The sequence below is a fragment of the Impatiens glandulifera genome, chromosome 3 (genome assembly GCF_907164915.1).
Source record: "Impatiens glandulifera chromosome 3, dImpGla2.1, whole genome shotgun sequence".
Taxonomy (NCBI): domain Eukaryota; kingdom Viridiplantae; phylum Streptophyta; class Magnoliopsida; order Ericales; family Balsaminaceae; genus Impatiens; species Impatiens glandulifera.
The window spans coordinates 13,581,003-13,608,966 of NC_061864.1; the positions used below are offsets into that span (position 1 = coordinate 13,581,003).

At 31.5% G+C, this 27,964-nt stretch overlaps 4 protein-coding genes across 6 annotated transcripts; 3 read left to right on the forward strand and 1 right to left on the reverse strand.

Annotated features, from left to right (window-relative positions):
• Positions 1–506: 506 nt before the first annotated feature.
• Positions 507–7,317, reverse strand: LOC124932470 (phospholipase A(1) LCAT3-like). Its single transcript, XM_047473102.1, has 11 exons — positions 7,029–7,317; positions 6,608–6,699; positions 5,014–5,141; positions 4,814–4,949; positions 4,649–4,700; positions 3,765–3,865; positions 3,334–3,513; positions 2,644–2,801; positions 1,115–1,169; positions 919–972; positions 507–755 (listed from the first exon to the last, which is right to left on the reverse strand). The coding sequence occupies exons 1-11, from the start codon at positions 7,237–7,239 to the stop codon at positions 588–590; spliced, it is 1,335 nt and encodes a 444-aa protein (XP_047329058.1). The 5' UTR covers positions 7,240–7,317; the 3' UTR covers positions 507–587.
• An 8,145-nt stretch (positions 7,318–15,462) lies between these two features.
• Positions 15,463–16,553, forward strand: LOC124929783 (endoribonuclease Dicer homolog 2-like). The gene is made up of 5 exons (XM_047470176.1): positions 15,463–15,606; positions 15,677–15,854; positions 15,944–16,096; positions 16,142–16,276; positions 16,356–16,553. The coding sequence occupies exons 1-5, from the start codon at positions 15,521–15,523 to the stop codon at positions 16,551–16,553; spliced, it is 750 nt and encodes a 249-aa protein (XP_047326132.1). The 5' UTR covers positions 15,463–15,520.
• On the forward strand, positions 16,514–21,612 carry LOC124931265 (endoribonuclease Dicer homolog 2). The gene is made up of 17 exons (XM_047471695.1): positions 16,514–16,578; positions 16,689–16,829; positions 16,928–17,056; positions 17,129–17,258; positions 17,352–17,451; positions 17,601–17,796; positions 17,896–18,056; positions 18,155–18,370; positions 18,460–18,692; positions 18,762–19,033; positions 19,107–19,522; positions 19,593–19,699; positions 19,777–19,976; positions 20,053–20,262; positions 20,342–20,752; positions 20,843–21,121; positions 21,202–21,612. The coding sequence occupies exons 1-17, from the start codon at positions 16,567–16,569 to the stop codon at positions 21,553–21,555; spliced, it is 3,567 nt and encodes a 1,188-aa protein (XP_047327651.1). The 5' UTR covers positions 16,514–16,566; the 3' UTR covers positions 21,556–21,612.
• Positions 21,613–22,538: 926 nt separating this feature from the next.
• On the forward strand, positions 22,539–27,822 carry LOC124932944 (pentatricopeptide repeat-containing protein At2g19280). Of its 3 annotated transcripts, XM_047473660.1 has the most exons (4): positions 24,164–24,633; positions 24,838–25,736; positions 25,848–27,162; positions 27,574–27,822. In XM_047473660.1, exons 2-3 carry the CDS (start codon positions 24,872–24,874, stop codon positions 26,996–26,998), a joined length of 2,016 nt encoding a protein of 671 aa, XP_047329616.1. In that variant the 5' UTR covers positions 24,164–24,633; positions 24,838–24,871; the 3' UTR covers positions 26,999–27,162; positions 27,574–27,822. The 3 variants fall into 3 exon arrangements, with proteins under 3 accessions (XP_047329615.1, XP_047329616.1, XP_047329614.1); XM_047473659.1 differs by lacking the exon at positions 24,164–24,633 and adding an exon at positions 22,539–22,847 and having other exon boundaries at positions 24,838–27,162; XM_047473658.1 differs by having other exon boundaries at positions 24,838–27,162.
• The last annotated feature ends 142 nt before the right edge of the window (positions 27,823–27,964 follow it).

The following is a 27,964-nucleotide window of genomic DNA, read 5'->3' on the forward strand; positions in this document are numbered from 1 at the left end:
AATAATAATAAATATATTCACACAAACCTTGCGTGCAAGCAAATGGTAGGAAATTAAATCTACTATTGACACCACCCACTCAATATTATTTAATTACTTCATTTATTGTTTTAAATTATTTAATAACAGCTTTTAACTCAAAATATTACTTGTTTCCAAAGTCATAGATTATTTATCTTTTCTAGTAGACTGACTGGGATTTTTTTCCCTACTTGTCAAATATCTTTTCTTCTTTGTAATTATTTCAATGAAATTCATTTTAGTACTGTTACACACAAATATAATACTTTCAAATACTTTCTTTTAATTCAACTACATTAAGATGAGTGGGCTTAAGTCAATTCCAAATATTCCGTATAAGGTCAAATTGTAGTTCAAAATCAATTAAGTTTCAGGTTCCTTATCGTTATAGTTATACAAAAACAAGATTTTGTCAGCCGTTTCAAAGGTCGTTAACTTATTATCTACGGAATATTTCAAATTTCGTACTAATAAATAAATAAAAGATTCATTTATTAACATTGCACTCTAGTTATTAGTTAGTATACAGTGTACAGTTTAGATTGTTTTTTGAGATAAATGTAATCTTAGATCATGTCCATAACCCTGTTAGTTTTCTTGCTGCTGCTCATCTTATGAGTCTTCTGGCTTATCCCTAACCACCTCTGAATATGTCCCAAAACCTCTTTATCGCTCAACAGTCCCCTGTGAGTGCCCGAAACTCCAATTCTCTCCACAGCTGCAAATCCATCTGCCTGTAACACAATACAGAATCATTTTCTAGTTTGTTCAAATTTTAAATCAAAGCAATCTCATAAAGTGAATCCAACTCTACCCCCAGATTATTATCAAACATTTCAAAATGTGGGGCATTTGAATAAATATAGATAAGAAAGGGATATAAATTAAAGATGGTACCTTTGCTGATTCAGTAGGAACAGTTCCATCGCCGTCTACATAAGTATACTGAGGCTGAATTTGACAAATTATTAGAGTAACAAACATCCCAGAAAGTTTGATTATATATAATGTAAGATGCTTGTAACAGTACTAAAATGTTGAAATTGTCTTAATTGGATGTGTTATATAAATGAGCAAACTTCAAGATGCTTACAATTGTGTGGCATATGTCAGACATGTTTTCAATTGGAGAAGATTCCGAACCATAGCTGCAAGAATTAGTAGCATATATATAAATTATATACATGGTTATTAACAAGATAACTCTATATTCCCATTTGGACAAGAAAACATCCATAAATTTCCTTGGAAACAATTTTTTTTTTTTTTTGTCAAAGTATCTAGTCCGGATGTTGATTTAGATAAGATAATGTTCTCGAACATAACTTAATTAAACAACATATATTCATAATTTTTTTTCACGTTTTCTAGTATACCTATGACAAAATTATTGATATAAGAAACTAGCAATGAAAGTAAATTGAATGAACTAGAAAAAATAAACATCTCATTGTTAGACTAATTTGCCTAAATTTCACTAGACCAAATATAACATTCTATGTAAAGAACTAAGTCAATACATGCACAAGTCATTTACTATATACACTGGAATGTTATTGTGGAAATGAACCTGAGACCTTTCGTCTCCTAGGTAAAACTATTTGCCACTTGAGCTACATAGTGGGATGACAGTCACCGTTTGTTTGTAGGTTAACCACTAAAGGATCTCGGACATATCTAATGAAGGATCTCTGAACAAAAGTAGATTACCCAATACAACTTTGGTGCCACAAAGTCATCAATTCATATATCAGAAAATCTAGTATTTATGAAAGGATAAAGCAGACTGACATTCATTATCAAGTTGTCAGAAATAAATTTAAAGAATGTTTCATAACACATTGAACTGAAGCATGATTGTTCAAAATCCCAAACTACGTGTATTTTCACTAAGGCCCTAAATTGGACGCAATTTCAAGAAATGCAAAGAAAATTGAACTTGCTAGACATTCATCTGAGAAGGGTGTGTAAGAATGAAGTTCAATTTTATTCATTGAAAGAGTTTACCAAATTGTATTTTATGTAATAGTTATAAGTAAATTTAAACTTTGACAAAACAATATATCAGGGGTATTAATACCCCAATCGAATGCATGAATCTACTTTACCAAATAAATAATATTTTCAGCCCTAACTCTCTTTTCTACTCTCTCGTATTCTTCATCAAGTTCAGAGTTCTTGAAATCTAACATGGTGCACATGCAAACTACATAGCACTTTGTGAAATTGAAAAACATGAAACACAATATCTAATAGATATAGAAAAGGTCATTTCTCTTCCTAACTAAATTTGCAAAAAGTCTTGATTTTCTTCCTTAACTTGACAATGCTCATTTTGCTTCATCAACTTTTAAAAATGGCACAAATCACCTCATGATTAAGTGTTCAATTTCTTTTGTAAACGCATCCTCCAAATAGTGAGGCTGGTGCAAGTTTAAGAAGCAAAGTGAGGCTTTAGTGCAAGTGTATGAAGCAAAATGAGCTTTTTTCCTAGATATTATTATATCGAAGTTGTAACTTGTAAGAACTAGGTATAAGTATATAACCCAGCATACATATGCAGCATAATGTTTAACTTGCTAGGTTTAAAGCACGTTTTCTGTTTAAATTTCAATCTCATACCAGACATCAAGAGGAGTGTCGTTTGATGTCCCAAAAATACTGTAGAATGAGACCTCTTTAGGTAATTCAGCTTTACTGAGAATCTTGCGGGTTCCAGAAGCCCATTTGAGAATAGCAAGATTGAAGGGTAAAGCAACTTTTTTGCCACCATAGCTTACCTGCAATAAAAATTAACCAGAAATAAGATCTGGTGGTATCTGTTTCAAAATAATTATCTAAAAGCATCACAAAAAAGCTATCGGCAAGCTAATGAAGCTGTAAGATATAAAGGAGATGTCATTGGCAGCAAAAGTGATTACATTGTTAAAGATGATTCTTATTTGAAAACACTTTTTGGAGCTGGAGGTGAGTTTGGACAAGAAACTATCTAACAGATTTATGAATGTATGTCTAATTAAGTTATCTTCCAAAACATCATCTCATCTAAATCTACGAGATACTTAACAAAAAAAATTTGTTTCCAAAAAAAAATTTCGACGATTCTTCGTCCAAACTCAGCTTCAGCTACATAAAGTGTTTCCAAATGGATGTTGATAACAAAAGTGATTACAACAGAATCCTAAATATCAAAAACAAAAAATCAAGTCTTCCATAAAAGCTCCTGACCAACACCGGAATAATGAGAAAACCAACACTACAAAGAAGAAAGTGTATCAAAATCAATAAGTAACATTCGTTGATAATTAATACCTCATTATTCCTTAATGCTTCTTGAAACAATGCAATACTGTCAGCTGGGGTATAAGATTCCAATCTCGCACTAGTTTCTCCATCCTTGTCGCTTTGCATCCAAACCTGAATTTCTGGTGTTTTTGCCCAATTGAATTCAGGATTTGGCAACATCTCATATATAGACGGGCACTCCACTAGCTACACAAGACCAAATTAATGTTGTAGTGAATCATTCTGACCAAAATGAAAAAAAAAAGGTTTGAGCAGGTAACAAAAGTTAAGATTTAGATCTTTCAGTTTAAGAAACAAATAGTAAAGGATTTAGATTTTCAAAAGATATCTATTGAATAATCAAGAGAATTCATAAAGTATAGAAGTATAGAAGAACTTGTCTAAATTGGTTAACATGCAGCTGTGGAAAACAGAGCTCATCTGCAGGATATACCTACCAGTTGATGAAACGTCCATCTTCCCACGAAAAAGAAGCTTTCAAACCCTTCAACAAACTGTAATCCAGTTAAAAGAGAGTCATTTATGCACCCGGGTGCACCTGCAACGTATATAAACATTAATACTCCATTTTTTTTTACATTAACATGAAGGTAGGACAACGAAAAGAACCCTCCATGCAGCCCAATGATAGACTATAGTCATATACTCCATCAGCCCCATTTATGTTCTTCAATTAAGGTCCCAAATAGTTTGATCTCTTAAGTCAATTCATTCATATTATTTAACAACACGATCTCCAATTATTTATGTTCTCTTCAATCCCAATATCAATCAACATCATTATAATAGTTACTTACTTGTTTCTCTGAACTTGTTAAGGACATTTTTGTCCTAAATAGTCAAGTCCATCTACAAAGGCAATAGAAATCAGTCCGTTTGGGACATGTTGGATTTACTTGACAAACTTAGACAAAGAGGTTGACAGGAACTTTTTCTTGTTTTTCCTCTTTTTGCCATGTTTTACTCTGACTCATTTGTTCTACTGCTTTTGATGCAAGCTCCAAGTTCGCTTGAATGAAATGAACCTTATTCAAAAGAAAACTCAGACATGAAACTAGGGCCTTATCTGATGAAGGGTTATTTGAATTTAATCCAAATAACCCCTTATCCCATCAACAATTATTTCATCAATCAAATCACTCAAGTCATCGACTAGAATACCCTTACTATATTATTAATAACATTTTAAATATTTTAGACATTTAACCCAAACAACACCAAATAATCAATTTTTTCATCAAAGAAGGTTATCTTTTCCAAAAAAATGATTTATTTTAAAAAAGAACTACATCAAACAAGCTCTAGGATATGAGGTTATCACCTTGAAAAGGGCAAGCAATAGCAATCCATTTATTTACATACTTGGAAAACACCTGCCAGGAAATCAGTTTACATAAATGGCCTTACCCTAAAGGTGGTTATGATTTCACATAATTTTCAAACAACTTGTAATCCTTAAAAGTCAAAAGGAGATGCAGGTTCATACATCTTTATGCAGAGATAGGAAACATGTCACTAGCAATCCACCCATTGAATGTGAAATTATGTTGACTTTCCTTCCTCCAGAGGCTTCATATGCCTTCTCTATTTTTTCCTTAAGGCCGTCAATTATGGTGTCAATTCTGCCAAAAATATATGTATTTCAGCATATAGTAAGAAGTTACAAATCAGCTATAGTGGTCTGACCTGTTGCTTTGTCGGAAGTCATAACCGTACCCAAACAATGTGGTGCCTTTCTTATACCCACACTCAACAAGCATATCAATTATATCATGAAAATGATATACATCAGTCAAACGTACCAACTTAACAAACTGAAAAAAACAAAGAAGTTCATGTAAGATAGTGTGTGTGTGTGTGTGTGTGTTTCTTCAACAATTTATTTATTCTATCAGTGTGAAAATCATTCAAATGATGTCACAAAACCACCGTGAACAGGAAACAAAACAAGGGAATTCTTCCTCCACACGTTTCACATCAATCAAGAAAGGAGGAATTTGTCAGAATCTAACTTCCTTTGTTGTAATCTTGTCTTTCCATTTCATGTTCTATTGCCTAATGTTCTTAATGTTGCTTCGGAGTTAGCTATCATAAGAAACATCACTGTAAGTGAAGGCCCAGACTCTCAAAATAGTGTATTAAGAACCTAGCACATTTTTGTCATGTAATCATATCATAGCTTATGGAACATAAGGTTTATGTCAATAGGCTATCTTAGCCTAACATTTTTTTCCCATGAAGGAATCTTGCAAAAGACTCCAACCTTCTTTAGACTCATTTTATTTGTATCGATGGCTCTTGCTAACTTACTCTTTATTAGCACCTTAATTCATAATCCTCTCATCGTTCCATCTCAAGAGATCACTATGCCTATTTGGTATCATGAATTTTCATTTTGATCTAGATACAAAAAATCTATATCGGTTATGTTTTTCAAAAATCACAAATCCTCTAGAAAAATAATCTAAATCATGATTTAGAAAATAATCAGGATCATGATTTTTATACCAATTGAAACAAACAAAAAAATTACACTATAATCTGGATCAAGATTTTTTATAAAAAATTTTAGATCGCTTTCAGTTTCACTTTGAAATATTTTCAATGGGATCATAATTGCGACAAAGATTCTGACAGAATCACAGTTTCGAAATAGGCTCACTATTCACAACTACTTTTAGTTAAAAAAATCTTTAAACTACAATTTTCATATCTCATCAATAAACAAATATATCAATCTTATCAATTACACCTCTTGAATTGGATTAAAGTATCCTACTTTCATTTATCAACAGGAGAAATATAGACTAAAAATATTAACATATATCCCTTCTTTAAAATCGTCTAAAAATAAATAATCTACCAAAAGTAATACAAGTGCATTATGAATCAATCTTATAGCAATTTGATGGACTTCTTTAAAGATTTGAAAATGGAACTAAAAAGAACTAGATAAATCATACAAGCAAATTGAAACAAACCAAGAGTGATACCAAATTCTCGGAAAAAACTTCAAACAGAAAATGTAGATAACACAAAGATAAACGACTAGTTTGATTCAGCTTATAAACTCGAATAAGCTGCGATTACGTAATAAGTTTCTACAGTAGTTTTAGCTAATAAATTACAGCGTATAAATGAAATCAAATATAAAGCTTTTAGCGAATAAGTTGGATAATGTTGAAGTAATAAGAAGGATAAACTGAAACGATTAGCCGATGTCATGAATCAAACTATCCCAAAGTAGACATGAAAATGAGGAACATGAGGAGAAACTTACAAGAGAAGGATCCAAAATATCAATAGCATAAAGCCCATAATCATCATCAGGGACACTGATTTCAACATTTTTATCCAGTGGTTCGGTATAACCTGACAAACAGTAATGAATATGTAAATAACTAGTCCAAGTGATTCAGAAGAAGACATCATATTGTATGACTGATGACATTAAAGGGAAAAAATGAAAATAAAGGCAATTTACAGTACAAGATCTTTGAAGAATGGCTAAAAAATTGAATTAACAGCATTAATCAAAGCACAAGTGACAAAACTAGTATGTTATTTGACTTGAGAAAGCTAGCTATTTAAGCAAACTATAAAAAGAATGAAGTAGATAGAGAATTAGGGATAGTTGGTTGTTCATAGAACATAAGGAAGGATTAGAAGCAGTAATCTTGGCAAGTTAGAGAGACTGATACCTGTGTTGGGATTGTAAATGGACCAGAGCTTCATCTTGAACTCAAGGTCTGCGAGAAGAAGACTAATCCAAACCCGGTACTTGAAGCCGAAAGGCTTCTTCCTTGCCTCTAGAATGGAACCTCCCATTCCGGAGATCAGTAGAACTGGGTCCCGGTCGGCATAAATGGGTTCCGAATTCTGGCTAAAAAAGCAGCAGCAACTCCCTAACATCTTCTCCTTTCTCCTTTCTTCTTTCTCCTTTCTGGGTATTTAAGACACTCTACCAAACTTTCTCAAACGGTGAGTGTCTTGACTATGGAGTGACAGCATATTCTTGGCAGCTGAGTTTTATTCTTTTGGATTATTTGTCTTTAGTCTTTACTCATTAGAACAAGTTTCGTCTTTCTCATTATTCTAGAAAGAAAGGAAGCATGTCAAGCCAAAAAGACACCAAATGGATTTTTTTATAAATATTTTATTCATACGAAAGTAGTTTAATTCAACTTTTAATATGTTTAATTAGTATAGTATTAAGATACTCATTAGGTGGCCTTTTTTTCTTTCAAATAAAAACTCTAGAAAAGTTGACAAAATCATTTACTTATGTTTGTTTATTTTAGATGTTGTGTTTTGTTTAGTATGGTAATATATTTAGTTGGGACTTTGATTTGTCATCTCAGATATCTTCGGCGGGTCATCTAATGCTCATATTTTTCAATTGTGTTAATGAGAATTTCTCGAGTTTATATCATTTGCAGCAAAGGAGATGGTATTGTCGGATTTTAAGCTTTTTTTCTTCTTCAAGGAATTTTTTGGAATTAATCTTTCATCTTAAGGTTCTTTTAAATATATCTTTTAATAATTTTGATGAAATTCTCATCATTTTAACCATATTTGTATATGATCAGTTATCATTTGACATAACTTCTTATAGGCTTGGTTACCATCCCTTGGACAAATTTATTTTACGTAACGTTTATATTAAAAATTTTAAATATTATTTTTTTTAAATTATTGTTATATATGTAATTAGGAAGATGAATAAGTGGATCGTTGTGAATTTATGTAATTGAAGGTTGTGTGATTGGGAGACTCTTGATTCTATAAGGGCGTCAAGTGAAATTCTTGTTGCATGGAATGAAGATATGTATGAGAAAATTGATGTTAATTTTGGTAGATACTCGGTTAACGTTCGATTAAAAAATTGGGAGAATAATTTATGATGGGTAATTTTTGCGGTCTATGAATCGGTTCTTACACAATTTAAAACTGAATTCTTTAATGAGATGAAGACCGTCGCTAGTCTCTAGAGCTTACCAATTGTTTTTACAGGTGACATGAACGAAGTGAGATTTCTGTTTGAAAGAAAATGGGTCAATAGGCATAGTAGCCTAATGCACGAGTTCTCAAAGACAATTGAAGAACTTGAATTTATCGATTTGCTTTTGAAACTTTGAAAGGTGGTCAATTCACTTTTAGGAGAATTAATGACAATGAGGGTCACGTAGGGATGACAATGGGGCGGTTCGAGGAATGACAATACCATCCTCGCCCCGAATTTACCCACCCCGCCCTGATCCCCAACTTTATTTTTAAATATAAACCATCCCCGCCCCGATCGGGGACAGGATTTTCCCGCGATTCACCGAAACCGAATAACAAAGATTGTGAAAGAAGACAAAGATATAAGAAATACTACCTGAAGAGAAAATATGTGATACCATGTTGTTTATATTAATTAGTAAGAAAACAGTAAAATAATATACAAAATAGTATTAACAATGAATTCAACTAACCTTTAACCATAAAACATTGTCAAGATTTAAGAAAGAATAATGTATGTAAATGAAAGATGATGTAACTAAAATTATAATAAATTTAGAGAGATAGAAAATGTAATGAAAAAATGTAATGAGGAAGATGAAAAGTTAAAAGTAATAGATAATTTAAAATAGCGTGTAAAGGGTGTAAAATTAAGGAAGATAAAGACTTTTTCAATAAAAAAAAGATAAAAGTAATGATTGCATTAAATAATGATTTCATTAAATAATATATTTTTTTAAAATAAATATAATTATATATTATCGGTTCAGTTCGGTGCATGTAAATATCATCCCCATCCCAAATCCCGGTCAACATATTTCAGGTTTTCTCCAATCTGTCCCGATCCTCAGTCAAAGCGGGGAAAAACCATACCAATCGGTTCGGCTCCGTTTCAGCGGTGCGGTTTCAAATTGTCATCCCTAGAGTCACGTCCATTCTCGTTTCGACAGATTTTTAATTAGTGAATCAATCTTTAAAAAAAAATCTAATATATTTTAAAATGTTCTTTCATGGAGTTGTCCAGATCACCGACCGATCTTGATAGAACGTCGAAAGATGGAGAGAACATGTTGACCATTTAAATTCAAAAATAAATGGTTGATCAAAAATGACTTTATATCGCGCGTGCAATCATGGTGGGTGAATTAGTCATCAGTTGGTTCTCCGAGTAATTTCTTCGTGAATTTAAACAATCTACGTAAACTTTTTAAAAGTTGTTAATTTATTAACTCTCCGCTTAGGAGGTTAGTTATCGAATTCACATTGTTAACAAGTTACTCGATATATGTAGAGTTAAATGGTTAAGAGTTAGATAAAAACACCAAAAATTTTCATAAGATCTCTAACGCGCAAACAATAATAAATAATGTGATAAATTATCTCCCTATAATTTGGAAACTATTTAACATGTGACCAACAAAATGTTTAATTAGCTTCATTAATACATGTAATTAATTCAATAGATTAATGTACCTAATATATACATCTAATTTATTGGATTAAAAACACAATAAAAATACTTACATGTAGCATCCTATTCGTTAAAAAGACATGTCACCGATTATTATTATTTTTGAACTACATAAATATTATTTTTTTGGCTATCATTAAATAGACATGTCACGTATTATTATTATTTAACTACATAAATTTAACACTACTTAATTAATATATTTGACACCTTCATCCAATTTTGTGCATAAAATTAACAATTTTTTAAATAAGAAAAAATCATTAATAATTGTATAACTAATTATTTAGATAAATCAATTATTAAGAGTTTATGTAAACATATGTATTATTTAGAACTTATATTAAATAATAGAAATAATAATAAATTTATTTGTAATAATTTCTTATATTTATCTATAACTTGAAAATATGTTGTATGAAGTTATGATCTTGTAAATTATGAAACATGTTAATTTCTTATACATCTATCTATTCCTCTCTCAAACAATATATATATAATAATAAATATTTATACATATATTTATAGCTCTCTCAAATAATATATAAATATAGTAGGGTGGGATTAGCCCATAGATACTTATAAAAAATAAAATTGTCTGGGTGGGCTTAAGCCCATAGCACTCACTCAAGTGCATCCGTCTCTGATTATACCACTAAACCAGGATCAATTTTTATTCAATTCAGCCTGAAATCAAATTAAATAATTCATATTTACTAAAATATTTAATGGGAATGATCCTAAAATCAACCATTAATATCTGAATCACATAATCCAATTTATATATTCTCAAAATATCTTCAATTATAGCTCCAACGAGCACACCCGGATTTGATTAACAAATTTTATAATCAAAATAAAATATATTAAAAAAAAATTAATATAAATTTTATAATTAATAAAATAATTAAATATATAACAACAATATTGCATATATAAAACATTTCATAATATATAAAAGATAGAACAGACAATATAAGGGATTTAGGGTTTGAAAATTATTAGGTTAGAAACTTAAAATAGAAATAGAATAATGGCGCCAATCGAAATAGAATAATGGGGCCAATTTTAGGTTAAAAAATTATGACTACATTATATGGTTAGAAAAGAGCGTCAATCTTAGAATATAAATTATGACTACAATATTACGTTAAAAAAAAAAGTGGCAATCTTAAAATAGAAAAGAGCAGCCAATTCTAACTAATTATAAATATAATATAAAATAATATATAAATGTTAATATATTATTGTACGGAGATAAAAAAAAATGAAATGAAAAATTATATATATATATATATATATTTAATATGAAAGAGAAAAAACTTAATAATATAATATATATATATATATATATTTTTTGTTAACTTAATAGTTATATATTATTAAATTAATTGGGTCGCTAATACACGAAAGATGTGGACAGACAAGGTTAGAGATTTAGGGTTAGAAAATTATTAGGTTAGAAACTTAAAATTGAAATATAAATAGAATGACGGCGCGGATGTGCTTTAGGTTAAAATTTGTCACTACAATATTAGGTTAGAAAAAGGCGGCAATTTATGATAGAAAAGAGCGCGAAATCTAATTAATTATATATATAATTAATATTTATATATAATATAAAATGAAATATAAATGGTTAATATATTATAATAAAAAGATAAAAAATGAGCTCAAAAATTATATATAATAGAAACTTAAAATTATATATAATAGAAAATTATTAGGTTAGAAACTTAAAATAGAAATAGAAATAGAATGATGGCGGGGAAGTGCTTTAGGTTAAAAATTATCGCTACAATATTAGGTTAGAAAAAGGCGGCAATTTATGATAGAAAAGAGCGCGAAATCTAATTAATTATATATATAATTAATATTTATATATAATATAAAATGAAATATAAATGGTTAATATATTATAATAAAAATATAAGAAAATGAGCTCGAAAAATTATATATAATAGAAACTTAAAATTATATATAATAGAAAATTATTAGGTTAGAAACTTAAAATAGAAATAGAAATAGAAATAGAAATAAAAATAGAACGATGGCGGCAGGGTGCTTTAGGTTAAAAATTATCAATACAATATTAGGTTAGAAAAAGGCGGCAATTTAGGATAGAAAAGAGCGCGAAATCTAATTAATTATTTATATAATTAATATTTATATATAATATAAAATGAAATATAAATGGTTAATATATTATAATAAAGAGATAAAAAATGAGCTCGAAAAATTATATATATATATATATATATTTATATATATATATATATTTAATATATTTAATATGAAAAGAGAAAAAAAATTAATAATATAATATATAATTGAATGGACTTATACATTAATATGTAAAAAAAATATATTAGAACTCTTCTAAAGTTTGAGTAAAAAATATTGATTTCACTACTATCTATTATATTCTTTAAATTTACACGAGGTCGTATAATTAAAATATTATTTGATCTTTTATAAATTTTTAATTTTAAATATAAAAATTATTTTAATAAATTAAAATAATTTATAATCATCAAATAAAATTTTAAACATATAATCTAAATTTGTTCAAAATTTAAAATAACAAATATCAAACAGGCTATTCATATAATTTGTGGACATATTTGTTTTTTCATATATATCATTTAGTTTAACAATTTTTTTGATTTTGTATTTTATAAATAAAAGTTCTGTATTTTTGGTCTTTTCTTATTGTTATATATATATATTTAATCCTAAGTTTAAATAAGTACATATAAATATCAATTTCATAATAATTTAATCCATGAGTTACTCTAGATAAAAGTAAACATTTATACTGAGGTTAGGTTGTATGAGGAGGTGTTTTTTGGTTTTTGGAGAATTTTCTTTAAAAAACCTTGTCTGATATTTTTTTTTTAAAGATTAGCTTTTTAGGGTTAAAATATAAAAATATATTTATATTTTTTTTTCTCTTTTCTTGGGTTAATAAATGATAATTTTAATATAAAAAATGGATAATTAAATATAAAGTGATATCTGAATTTTAAGTAAAAAATTTAAAATAACTTAAATGTGGAGTTGTTTTTGATGATAAAAAATCTCACTAGTTCTCTATATATATAACAATGCTTAATTTTTAAAGTGTCCGGATTGCCGGGTTGAGAGCCGTGGTTAATTTAGATATATGTGAGAGTAAATTGATACTTGGGTCGGATTGTGAGTTGACCCGCCCATAAAAATTTTACCGTAATATTTTTTTCATAGATTTTTATATTATTACTCGTGCAAATGCACGGGATACATGCTAGTTGTATTTAAGGCTTCATATCATGTACTCATGCTACTTTCACTTGTAAGTAAAAAATATGAACCTACATTGGAATCATGATAAGCGCATTTATAACTGGTTTTGACAACAATTTTAAGTCATTCTAAGTTAAATTTGATTTTTTTTCGAGATAATGATAAAACTTTTATTAAAGAAAATAAACTAATGATGTTACTTATTATTTTTGTTAAAAATATAATTATTTATTTGTTTATGTGTTAAAATTTGTTATTTAAGCGTACAACAAAAATCATATCATACGCATCAAACAACTAAAAAACAATTCAACACAATTTGTCGTTTAAGCTTACAACAAAAATCATATGTTGTTTAAGCTTACGACAAAAATCATATGCATTAAACAACCAAGAAAAAATTCAACATAAAAATGAAAATTGTATATACCGATATCAATCCAAAAAACCAATTAAAATCTAATAAAAAAACTAAATAACTAATAATTAAGGCGAAACTCTTCTATCCTTAACAATTATCTCTTTGGTTACCAATTTAGACATTTTTTGAGTTATGCTCTGAACCATGTCTCTATAAATGATTTATTTATTGGCCTTTTTATATTCCTACATTTTCAATTTGTTTCCTTATCATAATCAATTTACTTATATTTTAATTAAAAATAAAAATTAATTATGTTGTTTTCAATTCAAATTGTTCGGAATGAAATGAAAAAAATTAATTTCAAACACTAATAAAAATAAATAAATAACATCACTACTACATTTATTTTCATATCTTATAATAATTTAAGTTTATTTATTTATAATGACGTTAATATTTAGTATATTATAATTTTATAATATTAAAATATTTTATTTTTAGAATATAATTAAATGATGGGTTGAATTTCTGAAACCAATTAAAATAGTAAATAATATTAAGCAATTTTAGAAATCTATTTAATTGATAAATTTATTTTCTTTCCAAAAATACAAATTTAGTAAATATAAATATAAGATTATGGGATGTTAGGCCTCATAACTTTTTCTTCTCCCTCTCACTCTCCATATATATATAAACGAGATCCACGTGAAGAGATCGCCGGAAACTTTCGCCGGAGTAAACTTTTCGCCGGCTTCGACACCACCGGAGTAAGTTATTTTCATCTTCTTTCTGGGTAATATAAGTAATACATATATATTCTCAATCAATTTAAGTTGTTTATTTTTTTTGATTTCAACCAAAATATCAGATTCTACATTTTTTTTGAGGATTTATTTTTCTATATATGAATAAAATACATAACAAACAAGGCCTTAAGTGTTCTGTTTTCTGGGAAAGAGAGAATTTTATGTTGTTGAGGCACTTTTTGTATGATTTTTTTGTCACTGACAAAAAATTAATTTAATTTAATTTAATTTAATATATATATATATATATATAAATAATGTGATCCAAATATATTTGTAAATCATCCAGAAATTTTGCAACTTCTTCAACATTTATTTAGTAAATTCTCAACTTTTTATATTATAATTAGTGAAAACCCACTTTTATTTCTTATTTTCTCATCTTTTTAACATAATTTTCTGTGGACTTTACAAAAAAAAATGTTCAATATATATATATAATAGAGGTATGAATTTATTAGTATTATGATAAAAAAAACATTATTAAATAAATTATTCAAATTTGAAAAAGTAATATTCAAATTTAATTATATGAGCGTTATTTTAATATATGTTTTCAAATTTCTCATTAATTTTAGGTAATTAATTGTATTATATATAATAAAATTAAATATTTAATAAATAAGTTTAATAATATATAAGGATTATAAATTCGGATAAGCTAAATAATTTAGTACCCATTATTTATGGAATGTTTTCTCTTAAAGATATTTGTTTTATTATTATTATTATTTTTTATAATCCGAAATATATGCAGTCCTTTAATTATAATTATAATAACTATTTTACTAAAATAAGGCAATTCTGATATATCTGTCATTTATTTGTATAGCTTTAGAGCGGGAGAAAAACGGAAAGAAAATAATACAGAGTGACAGAGAGAAGACAGAGAGACCTGCAGAGCAAGCGAGAGAGACGAAAGAGAAAGAGAAAGAATTTATAGCTTGACATTGTTGTGACGGTCGATTACATTTGATTATCACAAGAACAAACAGGTTTTTATTGTGTATATACATGTACTCTGTTTCAAGTTTTTTTGTTTTTTTTCTCTATTTGGATGTTGAAAATAAATCAGGATCTGGAAGAAATTCTTTCATTAATCGAATAGATTTGAAACCCTTATCGTCTTCTCCATTTCTTCTGATGGGTTTTTCTTATTTTACTCATTTGTAGTATTCTTTCTTTCAATACTAGAATCGGCAACAAGCGGCGGCACGGCGAGGCGAGGCGAGGCGAACATTCTGATTTCCTTGTTACAAGATGGGAGAACCCATGGAAGAAGTTTCTATTGATACCCTTGAGACAACTAATAATCTATCACCCGATGTTTTTGAGTTTGCGAGAAAGTAGGTGGTTTTTGTTTGCTTTTCCTTTACAAATAATGGATGTTTTATGGGTTTTTGTTTTTTTTGAAAGTTATCAAGTGGAAGCACGGGATAAGGCGATAAAGCAGAACACGATTGTGTTTTTAGAAACTGGTTCTGGGAAGACACTGATTGCTATTATGCTCCTTCGAAACTATGCTTACCTTTTAAGAAAACCATCTAAAAGCATTGCTGTTTTCTTGGTTCCTACTGTTGTCTTGGTCCAACAAGTATGTTTATCCTTTTCTTTTTCCATATATATATTCTCAATAGAAATCGGTACAGAAAATTGAAAACAGTGTCTTTGAATGAATTGTAGCAAGCCAAGGCTTTGGAAAGGTATCTGGATTTATCAATAGGGAAGTATTGGGGGGAGATGGGAGTTGATTTCTGGGATGGTTCTGTTTGGAAACAAGAATGCCTGAAACATGAGGTTCTTATGATTTGGAAATTCTCACTTTCTGGTCAATTTGTTTGGCCGCTTAGTGTTTAAATATATGTTTTCTACCTGTTTCAGGTGTTGGTAATGACACCCATGATCTTGCTGAATGCTTTGAGGCACAGCTTCATAAAACTGGAGGCGATGAAGGTATTAATATTCGACGAATGCCATAATGCTAGAGGTAAACATGCCTACGCATGTATCATGAAGGTGAGTAATCTGTTGTGACTTATTTTGTATTCAATTACGACTTTTGAGATATGCAAACTGATATAATTTTCTTTTGTAGGAGTTTTATCATCCCAGTTTGCAAGCAGGTGTCACGTGCCTTCCTCGGATATTTGGGATGACTGCTTCCCCTGTAAAAGGCAAAGGTGTTAAGATTCGCTCTTTATTTTCTCTTATTAAGCTATGTGCTCAAGCTGATTATGCATGTTGTTTGTTCAGGTTCAAGCTCTTCAGCAGAATATTGGAAGGAGATTCGTGAACTTGAGGATCTTATGAATTCAAAGGTTTCATAACTTCCCTTCTAATTTGATTACGAGTTTATAGTGTTGTTTGATATGATCTTCTTTGGAAGATGTTTTGAAACTAATTTGTAATCATTGTTTCTTATATGAAGGTTCACACTGTTGTGAGCGAATCTGTTCTGGCAGAATATATTCCTTTTTCTAATACGAAGATGAAGTTTTTCAAAGATGCGGAAATTCCTATTTCATTATCCTCTTCTGTTACAAGTCAATTGAACAGTTTGGAAGATAAGGTATACTACATCCATGATATTCTTTAATTTTATTGTTGGGAAAGATGTTGCATGTTTATATTTAAACTGAATCTTCCAATTGCATTCATTTTTCTCAGTATAAGTCAGCCATAGAGAAATCTGATCTTAGTAAAACAACTTCTGAATCTACAAAAAAAAAGATGTCCAAGTTGTTTTCAACATACATTTATTGTTTTGAAGAGCTGGGTCTATGGTTGGCACTAAAGGTATGTCTCTTACTCGAGTTTGGATATAATTTTGATGTAAAACATGTAATTATCAGTTCTTGCTGTGGTTAGGCTGCAGAATCCATATCACGTGAAGAATCTGAACAATTCTCTTGTACTAAATCGGATGTATGCGGTGAGAAGTTTATGCGAGATCTCAGTTTAGAAGCATGCAAGTTGTTCTCTTCCCATTTGCCTTCTGGTACTTTCTTCGGCTTATGATCTATTAGATTTGGTTCACATGAAATACTGCAGTTTGTCTAGCTCAATCACAATTCACACCTTCTGTGTATAGGTCAAAGCTGGTCTATTTCTGATGACATAAATGCTAATGTTGATGCTGGATATCTTACTTACAAAGTCATTTGTCTTCTTGAATCACTGCTTGAATACAGGTTTGTCTTCTTTTTCCCAAACTAACTTTAGGACCTTTTTTGGAATTAATTATGTTTGGATGAATAGGCCTAAATTTGTGCCAATTTCAGCTAAATGTAGATTATTTTGTTTTTGTATCACATTGACATATTCCCATAACAATCTGCAGGGATAAAAAGGAATTTAGATGCATAATCTTTGTGGACAGAGTTGTAACCGCCATTGTTCTTCCACTACTGTTAAATGATGTGCTCCCAAAACTTTGTAGCTGGAACACGAAATATACAGCCGGACATCAGTCACGCTTGCAGTCACAAAGTAGAACAGAACAACATAAAGTAGTTGAAGATTTTCGCAGTGGTGCTGTAAGATCCCTTTTTTTTTATAACTTGATCAAGCAATGAAGTTGTTTTCTCCATCTTATAATGTTCATAGACTGAAGTTGACATTTTAACTTTTTTCAGATAAACATCATTGTGGCCACCTCAATACTCGAAGAGGGCTTAGATGTACAGAGCTGTAATGTTGTCATTAGATTTGACCTCTCTTCCACTGTTTGTAGCTTTATACAGTCTCGTGGACGTGCTAGAGTTCAAGGCTCGGATTTTGTGCTGATGATGAGGAAGTTAGTTATATTTAGTCTTATTGTCATGTTGATTACTTATGCTTGAAAGATATTTTCATAAGTTGAATCCTGAAAATATTTTTTCTTTTATTACTTAGTGGGGATAAGTCCAGTCATACAAGAATGGAGAATTATCTCAAAAGTGGTGAAGTGATGAGGGAGGAATCTATACTCCATGCTTCTGTTCCTTGTGGGCCTTTAAAGAGCCAAGATGAGCCAGTAATGTATCGTGTTGAAAGCACGGGTGCAATTGTAACACTGACTTCTAGTGTGGTACTATTGTATTTTTACTGCTCAAGGCTACCATCAGACGGGTTTGTCAAAGAACTCTCATTTTCTAATCATTTTTTTTGTATTTTTGTTGAAAATTTGAAATGTGTCATGTGTGGGGTTCTGTTTGTAGGTATTTTAAACCTGCTCCTTATTTTCAATTTGATGATGATTTGGGAACATGTACTCTATATCTTCCCAAGAGCAGTTCATTGACTAATCACGTGACTGTTAGTGGTAACGGTAAATTTCTGAAGAAAATGGCATGTCTAGAGGCATGCAAACAACTTCATCAAATTGGTGCTTTGACCGATCACTTAGTACCCGATATGGTGGTCGAGCAGGAGGCTGCTATTCAAGTGCTTGGTAATTTATATTACTTTTTGTTAATGTTATTTCTAATGCTCTTTATCTAATAGAATTGAAAATTTATAGGTTCGGTTCCTAATATGGATAATCTACCAAATTATTTTCCTCCTGAACTAATCGATACTAGTGAAGATGGCGAAATCAAGTCTTACCATTGCTACTTTGTCAAGATGAGTCGGGATTTCGAGTATTATGTGCCTCTGAGCCATGTAATGCTCGTTTTTCCAACTAAGTTCGAGTTAAGCGATGAAGACTTGAACTTTGAATTGAATGATAATAGAGGTTTTGTGACTGCACAGATGAAATATGAAGGCCCTCTTGATCTCAACTCTTACCAGGTATTTTTTTTTCAAATAATTTATGAATTGTGTATTTGGAGAAAATTGTTTATTAAACTATAATCTTTGCTAGGTGGCTATGGCTAGGAGGTTTCAGGTCACTCTTTTCACAATTCTTCTTGATCACAGCTTGCAAAACCTGGAGGAAGCGTTGTCCAAACGCGATTCTGTTTCTGGATTAGATTATCTCGTCCTTCCTTGTAAGCGAGAGGGAGTCATTGATTGGAATTGTGTTATATCTGCAATGTCTCCAAGAAAAAATCTGTGTAAGGAGCCCCTTCACTCTACAGCTTGCGAAGCTGGTCAGCACAGAGTGCATACTAAGCATGGCCTTGTATGTCACTGTATGCTCGTCAATTCTGTGGCCTGGACTCCACACAATGGTCATGTTTATCTTATTAATGACACTTTAACCGATAAGACTGTTAATTCACTCATGGATTTTAAAAGTGGTGTCGGTTTAACATACAATGAGTATTATAAATCAAGGTCAGTGAATCTTTTGTTAATGTTAATGTTATTGTTATTATTATATATCTTGAAATCACGTTACATGTAGATATTCTATTGACCTGCACTTCGACGAAGGACCATTGCTCAAAGGAAGGCGACCTTTTGTAGTCCACAACAACCCGCAAACATCATCAAAACGTCCTAACGAGAAAGGTGAAATTAGTACTTTATTTAAGTGATGTATTGGAAACATTACCATTGGACTAACAAAATGCATTTTTTATGAGCAGAAAGAATCAGCAATCCTCATGTTCAATTGCCACCAGAACTTTGTTTGATCATTATGTCTCCCATATCCGCCTCTACTTTCTACTCATTTTCATTTGTTCCTGTACTAATGCATCGTCTGGAAAGCTTGCTGGTAGCAGTTAATTTAAAAGGGATCCTTAAGGATCACTGCATAAGAAGTGTTGATATTCCAACTCTCAAGGTATAACATGTTTTGTTTTATCCAAGTTTAAAACAAACAGTATCTTTTTTTTTATATGTTTTGCGTATGGATGAAGGTGTTGGAAGCTATTACGACGAAAAGGTGTCAAGAGAAATTTCACTTGGAATCTCTGGAGACGCTTGGAGATTCTTTCCTTAAATATGCTACAAGTCAGCAGCTATTCAAGACTTTTCAGAACCAGCATGAGGGTCTACTCACGATCAAGAGGAGTGTAATCATATCAAACGCAACCTTGTGCAGACTCGGCTGTGAACACAAGCTTCCGGTATGTTTTTATGTTTATAATTGCGTTTTTGCAGATACTAATGAATGTTCTTATTGGTAAAAATAAAATAAAATGTCAGGGATTCATTCGTGACGAGCCTTTCAATTCTAAAGTTTGGATCATCCCGGGTGATCACTCTGGCAAGTATGTATTAGATGAAGAGTCGATTTCTTCAACAAAAAAGGTGTATAATAGGGGAATGAGGAAGATGAAGTTTAAGAGAATAGCTGATGTTGTTGAGGCCTTAATTGGCGCATTTCTTAGCACGGGTGGTGAAGAAGCTGCATTGTTGTTTCTAAATTGGCTCGGGATTGAGGCTGATAGAATCCCCACACCTTACATAAGGCTGCTACCTATCCATCCCGAGAGACTAGTTAACGTCGGTTATTTCCAAGATTTACTGCATTATTCGTTTCGGGATATATCTCTACTCGTTGAAGCTGTAACTCACGGTTCCTATATGTTACCCGAGGTTCCGTTGTGTTATCAGGTAAGAAGAATTCACGTTTTTTGTCATCTTTTTTCTTTAACCGAACTTGTGACCTCAACCATATTCCATATTTTTTTGGTATACACGCAGAGACTAGAGTTTGTAGGTGATGCAGTCTTGGATTACATCATAACATTGTATTTATACAATAAATATCCGGGTCTGACTCCAGGTTTGTTAACTGACCTTCGGTCAGCTTCTGTCAACAACGATTGCTATGCTCGGTCTGCCATTAAGGCCAATCTTCATAAGCATGTTCTTCATGCCTCTCAAGATCTTCATAAGCACGTCCTAATCGCGGTTCAAGAAGTCAACATGTCAGAAACCACGACAGATATCGGTTGGGAATCAGAAACTAATTTCCCTAAGGTGTGTCTTGTTCCATGTTAATAATTGTCATTCTTGTCTTTTTAAGATTAAAATGTGACAATCCATATCCATGCATGCAGGTTTTGGGGGATGTTATGGAATCTATAGCGGGGGCGATTTTCATTGATTCGGGTTATAACTTGAACGTTGTTTTTGAGAGCATGCGAGGGCTTCTTGAGCCTATAGTTACACCGGAGAGTTTAAAGGTCCATCCTGTACGTGAACTAACTGAATTTTGTCAAAAGGAGCATTATGGGATGGAAAAGCCAGTTGTTTCTCGTGAGAAAGGAATGTTTTTAGTTACGGTTGAGGTGGAAGCCAATGGTACGATTCACAAGTACACTGGCAAAGCAACCGACAAGAAGATTGCCAAGAAACAGGCATGTTCTGAACTTCTAAGTTTGCTCAAGGATTCCATGTCAACAGACATATAGTTGTTCTTATTAATGTTTACGGTTTAGGATTAGATGTAATGTCAAAACCGATGTATTAGGAGGGTCGGACTAAAAATACGACTCAAGATGCGCAATCATCTTTTCCATGAACATTTATTTTCATTTGTTATGCAATTTAGCTTTCAATTCTTTAAGAAATGACTTATAAACACTTAATAAAAACCTAAAAGAGAAAAACATGAGTTTGGAATTAAGGCAAAACAAACATTTGTCTTAAATAAACGGAATCAACCCGCCAACAAATGAAAAAACAATTTACGAATTCGTGACTTCTTCAAACTTTGATAGACCAATTCTGACATATCTCTCAATTATTCGGATTTGTTAGTATTCGTGTCCATGTATGAATAAGGGCATGGTCGTCAAGAACAATATCACGCCAAACTTGATCTTCATTCCTTCTTATCCTTGAAAAAAACATTACATTTCTCTCCATCCACAAAATATATACAATAGTTCCAAAATAACTTTTTATGGCATTAGCAAAAAAACGAGATTTTTTTTTACCTTTTTAAGCACTAAATTCTTAACATGAATTCACTCCTTAAAAAAGTTTTGCAATCTCATGGAACTTTGCAAATCTTCCCCAAATTATATTGACATTTGGGCACTCTCCAAAAATATGAACAATCGATTCATCACCTTAGTCATGTACCTGCTTATAATATTTCTATTCATGAATCTTTCACGAATCTAATCATGAATCTTTCACGAAACGCAAACGAAAAAACAACTTAATGTTAAAAGACCAAGATAAATTATGATGATGTTATTGTTTTTCTAATGTTAAAAATTGAACAAATAAAAAATAAATTGTGCAAGTTCAGAATATTTTTTCATGACAAAACAAGTTTAATCCCTTATTTAAACTGATCATACAAATTTGAGCCCCAACTTTTAACTTTGTCCGGAAGAAATAATGAAATTAGGGCTGTTTTATTATAGTTAGTCATCTCCTTCATTCCTCTGTATATGTACTAAAACCCTAGTTCAACCCTTACGTATTATCAACTTTACGTTCAACAAAGCAGGATTCGGATACTAAAGTTCAATTGGAAGATTCTTCCTCCTTCTCTCATTCAACTCCCGAATCTCCGGCGACGCTTGCAACAACAGTCGGCAGCCTCTAGCAGCTTGCAATTCCACAAGTCTGTTCCGTCAATATCCCCCTATTCCAATCCCGTCTGACCATTGGAATCACAGCTTCCAAACGCCTCCATACATCACACCGGGATTAGGGCGGCTTCATTCTCCCCTTATTTACATATCAGGCGAGTCATTTCTATTGTTTTTTTAATTGCTCTGTTTTGTCATTTTAATCATTATTTCTGATTAGTAAATTGGAAGTATTACAGTAGCACCAAAATCATATTGGAGTAGCCTATGTTTGTTTGCTATGAATTTTGCTTTAGTTTGCATCTTTAACTATATGTCATTTTTGCTACGATTTGGGGATAGAAATGAAATGTAGGTTCTTGAAGTTGTTGTTTTTAGGTATTATACTGTATTTTGAATCGCGATGCTGAAATTTGGATTTTCTATAATCTGAATATTAATTGTTAATAGGAAGTTCTTGTTTTATTGTGGGGTTGGTTTCCTTGTGGAGCTTTAGGCAGTTTATAATTAGCATCATTGCCATGGTTTTGGACAATTGAAGTTTGGATGGCTTTAGTTGCATTTAGGAAATAGTCTTAGCTTTCATCTCTTCCCATGTTTCTGTATCCTGAAATTCACACATATCTGTAGAGAATTCGGCATGACATTTTAAATCGTGAGAAGCAACATCATGAGAATGTTCGGGTCAAAATGCCTGTTTTGGTGATAATTGTCTGTGTGACGTCCACTTAGGCAATTAGAGCATTATTTGACAAGAGATGACAATATCTCGAGTTTTCATTAATGAGGTGGCATACGGCATTGAATTTTATATTTGCAAAATAATCAAATGTGTTGAGTATAAGGAACAAAATCAAAATTACGATAGAGTTTGAGGGATACCAATTTTCTTTATCTAAAACTAGCCACTGAATACTTGACTAATTCACAAATTAAATGCGAACGTTTTGTGTTCCGAAGCTGCTTTTATTGCTATTCATAGGCTTTGTAGGTAGCTTTCATCGAAAATTGAACACAAAAATTATATTAAAGATACCAATTTAAAAATGCATTATGCATTTTTATTCATGTTGCATATATCTGGAGTCACGCCTTTTATTTCCCGCAATTTGAAAATAAATGTAATGCTCTCCCACCCATAAATGTTATATGAGTCTAGGCAAATGATTGGTGTCATATCTGTCTATGGTGTATCTCAGTAATTTTGAACTTCCATCTTCTTTTTCAGAAAAGAAATGTCATGTTTTTTTATTGGATTGTTCTTGGAATCACTAAAAAAATCTTGTATGTTAATATCTTGCTTCAAACTGGACATCCCCATATGCAAGAAGAGATGGGGTACTAGTATCCTTGCTCTTCTCCAATTTGTAACCAAATGCTTATTCGGGTATTTGTTTAGGAAATCATGTATTGTTTTAAATTGTGGGTTTTATAGCAGTGTGGAACTTTTATAAATTTCTTTCTTTGTTTTAGGTTTTTAGCATTACAATCTAAGTGGCAACTCCAAATTTCTATGGAAGTGGCTTTCTAAATCAAGAGCATCCTATCTGGTGCTGATAGGTGTAATCATGTTTTCCATCTTTTTCATTGTTTCTCTCTCACCCACATCTCTCTTCTGCATTAGATGTGTAATTATTTGATTGAGGCGGCAAATCTTATGTGGAGATATTCATTGTTGAATTGGCATAAAATTTGAAGCTTTCTTGTCATGAACTTGCAAAGTTCAGCTTTGTCCGTTGCTCTTAAATGTACCTGAAATGGCCTGCAATTGAAATCTTAAATAAAATCCTTCAAACATGTTGAGTGAATTGTGGATTAATTGTTCAGATTAATGTCTGGAGGAGAAGGTGAGAGGACTAAAGTCCATCACTTGCTGCTGCTAGGAGAATTGCATATGGCTTTGGATATGCAGACTTCTGATCTCCTTTGGACTAATAGCAGGTCTCTTTCTTTAGAAAAAAAAGTTATTAATTAACATAACAACTTGTTTTATTTGTAATTTGGATGTTCCAATCTTGCAAGGTGGGGAAGTAAATAAGATAGCCTTTCCCTTTTATTTAGAAAGCATGGTCCTATAAGAGATAGATTGCCATTTATTTATAAAGAACAAGAATTACTCTTAACTTTTTTATATTATTTTCGCAGCCCTTTTTCCTTCCTTTATGTTTCTTGATTGTTCATGAAGGCATCAGTTTTTATCACTGATGTCATCTATGCCGGATTGAAATTGACACTACAAAGAAGGGAGAGCAGATCCAGACTCTTCTCAGCCATGAGTCTGGCAGTTCCTTCCCTAGCTTATTCAACTGATGAAGACTATCCACAAAAAGAAGATAAATTGCATCATAAAGATCATACACCAGAATTCAGAACCATGTCTTCTGAAAATGCAGAATACGATGAACTGTCTAAAGAGACTGGTAATACCAATGAAGCAACTAAAGATGAGCTTTCAGTTTACCAATATCCAAATACCACAAGCAAAGAGATGAAAAGAGCTAAATCAGAACTTAGAAAGCGTGGATGGCATCTGGGCCCTGGAAATGGCTACAAAATTTCCCTGAAGCGGCATAACATTGATCGGATCCTGAAGGATGTATATGAGGAATATTCTGATGCTGCACCTTCTCTATATATCTTCAGATGGTCCGAGCATTTCACTGGATCCAAGCATACTGTCCGAACAATTTGTACCATGTCACATATTTTGATTGCTGGCAACATGAACCATAGAGCGGTAGATCTTATTCAAAGCCTTGTGAGACTAAATGGTGGAGAAGTTTTATGGGCCAATTTGTTACTTAATGTTTTGCAAGAAACTCATATAAACAGAAGGACGCTTATTACTTCATGTAGCATGCTTGTTAATTGCTATATAAAGGAGAGAATGGAACATATCGCTCTAAAGTTAATCCACCCAATGGAACAACTTAACATTCATCCTTCATTGGCCGTCTGTAATTCTCTTCTAACAACACTGCTAGGAAGTGATCTGTTGGATCAAGCTTGGGATTTTGTGGAATATATGCATAGGTGTGGCTTAGGTGCGAATATTTCAACTTATAGTTTATTCATCCATAAATATTTCTCCAAAGGTGATCTTCAAGCTGGTTTCAAATTTCTAATGGAAATTCAACGTTTTGGGATTAATCTAGATATTGTTGCGTACACAACAGTCATTGATTACCTTTGCAAAATGAATTGTCGGAAGGAAGCTACGCTGTTATTACTCAAGATAATTCATATGGGAGTTTCTCCGGATTCAGTTTCGGTAAGTTTGCTCTTGGACTCTTTTTGCAAAGTGGGTGAATTGGAGAAAGTGGCTCGAGTTTTGACTATGTTTAATTTGTCTCCCAACATTTTTATCTATAATAGCTTTATAACCAGGTTGTGTGTTCAAGGGAAGATGAAAACAGCCACTAATGTTTTTAATGACATGATAAGGTTAGGCTTCCTCCCTGACTGTGTCAGTTACACGACAATGATTGGGGGATTTTGCAAAATCGGGAAAACAGATATCGCACTTAAGCTTTTAGGGATTATGTTCAAGAGTGGGACTGAACCGTCTGTTACTACCTACACTGTATTGATTAACGGATTCTGTAAATATGGTGATATTAAAACGGCTGAATTGTTCTTCTGTAAGATGGTAAGTCTAGGTTTCGAACCCGACGTGGTTACCTATAATGTCTTGATGGATGGCTTTGGAAAGGAAGGATTTGTGCGGAAAGTTCTTCAAGTCTATCATATGATGAAAAGTGCTGGCGTATCTCCCGACATCGTGACGTATAATACTATGATTCACTGTTTACTTATTCAAGGATTTGAAAAGGAGGCTATGTTGATTTTAGACGAAGTTTTTATTAGAGGAATTTCTCCCGACGTGGTTTTATTCACTAATTTAATAAATGATTTCTGTTGCAAGGGGGATATTGATCAAGCATTGGTTCATTGGTCTTCTATGATTGATTGGGGAATAAAACCTGATATTATTGTGTGCAGTGCTCTTTTACGGGGTTATTGCAATGCACGCCGAATGGAAGAAGCTAAGTTTTATTTTCAAAAGATGCTTGGTTTTGGTATTGTTCCAGATTTAGGATTGTACAATACACTCATAAATGGATTTTGTCATGCTGGAAGCACTGATGATGCTTGGCAATTGGTGAGTGAGATGATTGTGAATGGAGTGATGCCAAATGCATATACTTGTCAGATACTTGGACGTGATTTTGGGAGAAAAGGTTTTAATTGCCCTGCTGATGCTGTGAATTTTAAACTTCAAGAACTATTTGAGAAACATGGTTGATTCTCGTGATTCATTCTGGTTTTGCAAATTCTGCATCAGTTGGGCGAGAGCTGGTCTGGTCTGGTCTGGTCTGGTTTGGTTTCTACTAGATGTTGATAAAGAGGTTCATTGACACTACACAAATGAAATATTTAGTTGGCATGCTTCATCTTACCTCTAACCAGGTATACAACATGATTTCATTTATTTGCTTTCTTTCTATCATTCGAATGTTGATATTTTTATAAAAACAAATCTTGTTCAATGAAAAAGTTGATTATTTAAGAGTTATTGAAGTTAATAACTATATATCATTTGTTTAGTATTTAAAATGTTATAATAAATAAGTTAGGCCTTGTGGAATCTGGGTTATTTGAATTTAATCTTAAATAACTCATTCCAGATTCAAATCATCAACCAACTGTATTCTATTTCTTTAAAAGAAAAAAAAGTCATTATATATGTACACCTGTTTTTTTATTTTTTTTTTATTTAAGTAACTTACAGATTGAAATAACCTATTGGTTATCCAAATAACCCAAATTTCCAAAAATTTATTATAATTAGTTCTGAATTACTTTATTTTCCCTCTGCAGGAATCACTGAAATTTGCGGTCTGGATCCTGGATGAGTAGATCCATTTGCATATCAGCATGGAGAGTCTCTTGTTGCAAAATGTTGATTTAGTGATTGTACATGTATTTATTCATTCAGAAAATAGTTTCTTTTTTTTTAGTTTTGATTTTAGGAAGTTAGTACGTCTCTTGCTTCAACTTAAAACGTAATTTGAGACCGAGAAAACTGTGGACATGTATTTGTATATATACAGGTTGATAGTTGAGACAAATAAATGGAAAGAGATGTATTTAATGTTTATTCTTGAAATAGGTAAATAAAGTATATTTTAGGACATTTCAGTAAACTATTCTACATGATTGCAACTATTTTGCACATTGATCATTGATTAACAAGGGTGAAAATTGAAGA